General features: G+C 37.1%; 1 protein-coding gene across 1 annotated transcript; it reads left to right on the top strand.

The window, feature by feature from the left end:
• The first annotated feature begins 884 nt into the window (after positions 1-884).
• Positions 885-5,483, top strand: LOC106063940 (uncharacterized). The gene is made up of 3 exons (XM_056010966.1): positions 885-1,009; positions 1,967-2,040; positions 4,260-5,483. Exons 2-3 carry the CDS (start codon positions 1,981-1,983, stop codon positions 5,286-5,288), a joined length of 1,089 nt encoding a protein of 362 aa, XP_055866941.1. The 5' UTR covers positions 885-1,009; positions 1,967-1,980; the 3' UTR covers positions 5,289-5,483.
• The last annotated feature ends 1,910 nt before the right edge of the window (positions 5,484-7,393 follow it).

Here is a 7,393-nt window from a genome sequence, read left to right as displayed (position 1 = left end):
CTCCTGATCTTGTAAACTTTAACATGTCTGCTATGATTCTATCTCACATGTTAAGAGTTCTATTCGCGCTTCGGTGAGTGTCATGGTGACGGCCATTAAAAGCTTTTTCCCCTAGACATGCGAGCCACGGGATATTGGTAGGCATAACACCGCCCCAAAAACCCACACTCCCAGGTGTCACGTGACAAGTACCAAGAAAAAAGAAGAGGCAGACATAGATATCGATGGGAAGACAACATTCTTCTTCTTGAAACTGACAGGTAGAGTTGAGCCCTCAGCTCTTGGAACTCTAAGCCAGCAAAAGTGAACAGAGCTCCCTCTCACAGGCCTGAAAGAGAACAGAGTACACTGTTTTTACAGTGTACTCTGTTCTGTCTGACGGGTGGGTGAGACTCGTACACAAAGACTCTCGCCATTTTTTTTCTATACCAAGCTAACCGTGCGGGACACGCATTTATGTAACGGCCCCTTGAGGAATAGCGCCTGGATTGTGACAAGGTTGTGGGAGCTTTTTTACAACTCCGCACAGTGCAATGGGGATGCTCTCGCACCCCCCTTGTTTTGCTACCCTTTAATCTAATCGTTTCCTCCAACGATCGTTTCCACCCGGGCGCCACTATGAGGCAGGGTAGCATGCCCGGGGAAGACAACATTTAAAGAGGTTCTATCCAAGGCAAAAGACAGAGAGGAATGGAGAAAGACGGTTGACAAATCTTGTGTGGCGTCGCAACGGTCCAACAGACCAAAGGTAAAGGTGAAGGTTGATACCCACTTTTTCACGTTCAACGTTTTTTTTTTGTTTTCTGTAAGACAAGAAAAAACAAGACATCTGTCCGATAAGAAATTTACTGTAAGAATTCAAATCAACTTATTGTGACCCAGAAATTAATCTACTATGTTGATATATCATTCCCTGATAAGAAGATCTGGAACTATAAAATCTTTTTGGCTTTTATTTAGTCTTGGGCAGACTAACGTCTTCTGTCTGTTGCTGTGTTCATTAGATAAGGTTTGATTTCAATCGGATCTAATTAGTGCAGAAAATGAGAAGATAACTGTGTTACCTTCTTGTTTTGTTTTATAAGTTTGTTGGATTGTTTAATGAGAAGATAACTGTGTTAACTTCTTTGTTTTATAAGTTTGTTGGATTGTTTTATGTGTTTCTTATGTTCCTTCGGAAATGAAGATGATTTCATCCTAGTCCTAAAGTCCTAACCTGTGTCTTGACTGTGTGGGCGGAAAGGCGGTGGAAAGGGTTCCCAACCTGGACCTTTGAGAGGGACGAATTCCGAGCGCAAAACACATGACCGGATAGTTATCCAATCAAAGAACTCGGCTGATTCATTTATATATCTTGATGTTTATCAATAATCAATGCAGACAAATTCGGTTAATCGCACAACATCGGCACGCTGTATTTTTCATCCTAACTTCCGGCTGATCCGATGAAATGGATTCCACTGTAAAATAGAATTCGTTTCGTGCTTTAGGTTTCGGTTCTATTAAGCAGCTGATAAACCAAAGTTGTCTGTACTATAAAAGTATTTTGAAATCAATCAAATGTGGATCTACAGGGCTGGATGTACGGGTGTATTATAAACGGCCTGCTGATTTTTGTGCATATTTCCTGTTTACAGGGTATAAAATACTCAAATAAGACAAGCGGTAGTAAGAATCTTTGTCTACTAAAAAAAAGGAAAGAAATGTAAATGTACATAAAAAGCGTATATATCTATGCAAGTAATGCAGGGGCGTTCCGAGGTGAGAGCGTGTGGAGGAGCCGCCCCGGGCGCCGGAGTCTAGGGGATTAAAAAAAATAGGTATCGAAACCTCACATAGAATATCATATATTCCTATCACTACGTTCGTTAATTACTCATATTATGTCTAATAGGGGGTGGGGGTGATCGCCTACAGGACTAGAAGGGAAAAACTAATGTGGATTTTATGTTTGTTTTTATTGCAGTGACATCAGCGGAAATGTCTGTTACAGCACTTTTGGCTTTAGCCTTTTTGGGCTTCGTAGCAGGCTCAGTACAGGTAATTTTATCAAACACAATAGTTATATAATAATGATGCTCATTTCACGGTCTATTGTTTATGTCCGGGCAGTGATACTCCAGACCTTCACAGACAGGATATTTGGAATTAGGTGGCCAGAGTAGAACTCTACTGTCAACTTGTGGAAAAGAACCAAGCAAAAATCTTAAAGCCCAGGATATTAAAAAGAGAAAGCGAAGCTGAATAGGACACACCCTACATTATTTTTAAAAAATCGGAATGAAATAGGCGCAGATGAAGAAAGCTGCTCAGAGTCAAGATGGTGGAGAGGTGTGGTTGCAGCCCCATGCTTGCCCCTGGGGTTCACAGGAATACGTCAAGTAAGTCAGCGACACGGTGGTATCTGGTAATCGAAACTTCTTCCCCCAGTGCAGAGTAAAGCTGCAAAGACTTGATTTGGTACTATTTATTAAACAAGTATTCAAAACTGGAGTCTGGAGACTGATAAAACAGTTCTGACGTGAAACAACCGAACAGAAACACGGCATCTGAGTGAAGCATTTCTGAACAAGCGACCAGGGTTTTTACTTCAAAGACAACAATATGGTCGAGGAAAGATGATTAGCTTTCTGACAAAGTCTTTTTAATATCTTTGCATTCGTCAGTCCTGATTTGTTTAAATCCCGAAGCCTTTACCATGTTTCGCAAGTCAGCAGAGGTTTGAATTCAGTTTTCTTCTCATAAAGTGGTCTAAAAGCCAGTTGCTTGCCTTTATTCCTGTTCGGCTGGACCCAATTCCTGAGGCTTATTTTAAGCCACTAGTGAAGGTAAAGGCCAGATAATGCGCTTTATTCCTAACAGAAAAAAAATCAATATTAAAAAAACAACGAGATTATGAAATCCTTATTAAGTTGTTTTTGAAAAGCAGAGAAAAGATTTATTAAAATGTAAACACGAATGTCCGTTTCAGCTCAATTGTGCAGTCTTAAAAAGTATAATTCCAGTTTCAGACCTTGCCATCTGAACAATGGAACAAAACCAAAGAGTTGAGACTATTAGGGCGATCTGCCGAGATAAAACAAATGAATTATGATGTACAAATATGTACATGCGTTAAGGTTCGGTTGAGCAATGTAGAAATAATAATGTCAACCCATGGTGGACATACATTTTAATGCCATAAAAAATATGTACACAAAAAGTAATTACGACTGTGTCAAATACACATAATGTACAAATTAACTACAAATGAAATAAAATAAATCCATAATACAAAGGTTGAACATAAGTCTTACTACAAAGTCTAAGAGAGTAGAACAAGAGTAAGGGAGAGCACAACGAATGGAATCTTCGCCCTTCGACGTTCTAAGTAAATAGAGTGACTGTTCCTGGTGGAAGAAGACTTAAGCTATTAGGGCGGAAATAGGGATAGGTCAGGAAAGCATGTGATAGGTCAAGATAGGTAATGTGGCATCCGGTCAAGATTAGCGCCTCCCATCTATTCGCCAATGATGTCATGTCTTAAGAACACCTGACCAGAGGTCAAGCGTGACGTGCGCTCAGGGTCTAGACAATGGGGCGGGGACAGTCAGGCCGCAACTCAAGATGAATGGAGCCCATCTTCTCACGCTATCAAGATTGACAGACCTGAATAGACAAATAGAGCCCTAGGCCAGATGGGTCAAGCTGATGAGTAGCAAATGTGGTTGGACTTTGGAAAGTCAGTGTGTTAAGAGAAAGTGGGGAAAATAGTACAGACACACACACACACACACCTTTTCACGGCGCTTATTTTGTCAAAAATAAATTGAAAATTTCGGCGTAATTCGATGAGGTCGATTGTTTTCCCCCGCGGATGGATTGTCATCTTATTCACAAATGCACACACATATCTAGCCTGTCCTACACACACATATCTAGCCTGTCCTACACACACATATCTAGCCTGTCCTACACACACATATCTAGCCTGTCCTACACACACATAGAAAGACACGTGTATCTTATTACAGTCATCGTCGTTATTGCAGACAAAATAGCAAAGATACAAGAACGATTAAAAGTATTCAACTGTAATGGTGTGATGATAGATAGATAGATAGATAGATAGATAGTTAGATAGATAGATAGATAGATAGATAGATAGATAGATAGATAGATAGATAGATAGATAGATAGATAGATAGATAGATAGATAGATAGATAGATAGATAGATAGATAGATGCTCATTACTTAACTCCTATATATTTGATTGCAGACCAGCAAGACCGATGTTTTTCTACCTCACAATTTGCTGGAGACACTGGCTAGCAGCAAGAGAAGCGAGACATTCACCAATAACTTTTACTTACCTCTTGTGTTAGGCAAAAAGAGAGATATTGTATTCGACCCTTTAAACACTAATCCCCTTATCATGAGTAAAAAGAAAGATATTGTATTCGACCCATTTAACACTAATCCCCTTATCATGAGTAAAAAGAAAGATATTGTATTCGACCCATTTAACACTAATCCCCTTATCATGAGTAAAAAGAAAGATATTGTATTCGACCCATTTAACACTAATCCCCTTATTATGAGTAAAAAGAGAGATATTGTATTCGACCCTTTTAACACTAATCCCCTTATCATGAGTAAAAAGAGAGATATTGTATTCGACCCATTTAACACTAATCCCCTTATCATGAGTAAAAAGAGAGATATTGTATTCGACCCATTTAACACTAATCCCCTTATTATGAGTAAAAAGAGAGATATTGTATTCGACCCATTTAACACTAATCCCCTTATCATGAGTAAAAAGAGAGATATTGTATTTGACCCATTTAACACTAATCCCCTTATCATGAGTAAAAAGAGAGATATTGTATTCGACCCATTTAACACTAATCCCCTTATTATGAGTAAAAAGAGAGATATTGTATTCGATCCTTTTAACACAAATCCCCTTATTATGAGTAAAAAGAGAGATATTGTATTCGATCCTTTTAACACAAATCCCCTTATTATGAGTAAAAAGAGAGATATTGTATTCGATCCTTTTAACACAAATCCCCTTATTATGAGTAAAAAGAGAGATGTTGTATTTGATCCTAATAACACCAATCCATTTATCATAAGCAAAAAGAGAGATGTTGTATTTGATCCAAATAACACCAATCCATTTATCATAAGCAAAAAGAGAGATGTTGTATTTGATCCAAATAACACCAATCCATTTATCGTAAGCAAAAAGAAAGATTTTGTATTTGATCCAAATAACACCAATCCCCTTATCATGAGCTAATAGTTTCAGTAATGCTTTTCACGTGAGACTTTCAACTTTGCTTTATTGTGACTCAGAAAATTATTCTTATTGTCTTTGTACATTCATAGAGCTTCATTAGAATAAGAACTCGCAATAAAATTCCAATATATTAAATAGAGCATAGTTTTGATATTAAACAAGTAAACACAACATTTATATTTAGATTAAAAAAAACTACTTCAGTTTTCGTTTCAACTGTTACAAAATTTACATAACAGTGCTTTTGTTTTATACAATATGTTTTGCACTTGTAGTTACCTTTAAACAGTACAAATAATGTCATAGGTTACTTTTATGATATAGGTTTACATATATATATATATATATATATATATATATATATATATATATATATATATATATATATATATATAAGGCACAACAATTCATTTTAAATGTTTCAATAAAAGTCTCAGGTTTTTCATAAGGTCGGCCTTAGTTTATTGTTTGTTTCCTTGTTTTATCGTACCGCCCTACAAACAGCGATGTCCTTGCTAACGCCGGTATGGACAGTATAGAGGGACTTCCTATGGCTGGACAGTTACGCTGGTCAGGGCATAAGGCAGTCTTATTTTTGGTGAGCTAAAAGGTGTTCAACGTAACAGAGGTGCCCCCACGGAAACGCTTAGGCGCCAACTTAACTTAGTGACATAGAAGAGAGCTCCTGGTTGCATGCTGTTTCAGAATGAGACAGCTGGAGGTCACTTACAAAGGCCGCGGAATACACAACAATTGAGACAAAAAGAAAATCCGCTGCCGAGGACAGTCGTAGTCGGCGAAAAGAAAATCGTGGTCGACCACCGGTGGACAACGGTTAGGCTTGCTCTGGATGTTGCTAAATATGTAGGTCACAGCTAGGGCTGTGTATCCAACGGAAATACTGCATTTCTCATTAATCTTCCGACTCTAAGGCAATCCTTATTATTAGTGTACCTAAACGTAAGCTAGACGAATATTTTCATCACCTTTCCGTACAAGACAATTCTATATTGAAAAAGATCAAAGCGATGAAGATTATTCCATACTTAATATAATGGGTAATGAATTTTGGACTCACAGACCTGAGAGAATGAGGGGGAACTGCGCAACTTCTAACACTGGGGCACTCTAATGATTTTCGATCAGATTGTGCGTTTTGTTCTTTAGAAGAAAAAAAGTTTACTGATGACGTGTCTCTCGGAGACCCCTCTCTTATAAAAGGTCAGATAAAAATAATTATTTCAAATAAATTAACAATATTTTTGCAAAGCTTATATCAACTCACTCCGTGTGTCTGACTAGTAGGCTAGAAATCTTGTTAGCGTTATTTCTCCCACCTCCAATTCACGTGTGCACAATTATACATTGTCCTTGAGAAAACTTGAATCTATTTTTTAGCGGCCCCCGAAAGGGGAATAGACGCTATTAGTTTTGTGTGGTCTGTTAAATGAAAAACTTCAGGAGATGTAAGTTTTTTGAAAAGGTCACAGACTTCTTCATTAATAACTCAAGCTTCATTCATAGATTCTCGCAATGGTACAAAAAAAACTGCATCTAAGGTCACAATGGAAAAAATGTGAACGGATCATTATAAAATATATTTTTCATTTATTAACTAACTCATTGAATGGAATACTGATTCAAATATTGTTTTTAAAAAAGAATTTTGATACGAACTTCGTTTTAATTGTAAGTTTAAAAAGAAAAAAAAAACTAACTACTTTTATAGCGCGCGGTTTTAACATATCCTCATTATGCACTTGAGAAAAATCTAAATTAGACTAAATAGAGGTCATATATACATTCTAGATCTAGAATTAAATTAAACAATTTGAGCAAAATTTACATCTATAAATTATTAAGGAAATAGCTTATCTTCTTATAGCTTAGGGGTGCATATTTATTTATTATGTAGGCCTAAACATCAAGAAGTGATTACGATGCGAACACTATCAGTGCACTATTACCCAGTAGTAGGCCAACTAATCCTGAACATAATATTGAACTAGCCCTAGATCTAGTAATTTAAGATTAAACATGTAAAATCATTCGAATTCTAGTCTAGCTCTAGATTCTATTTCTAGATCTAGTCTAGATTTTAGTCT

The sequence above is a fragment of the Biomphalaria glabrata genome, chromosome 14 (genome assembly GCF_947242115.1).
Source record: "Biomphalaria glabrata chromosome 14, xgBioGlab47.1, whole genome shotgun sequence".
NCBI lineage: Eukaryota > Metazoa > Mollusca > Gastropoda > Planorbidae > Biomphalaria > Biomphalaria glabrata.
This window is presented reverse-complemented; position numbering and strand designations above follow the sequence as displayed.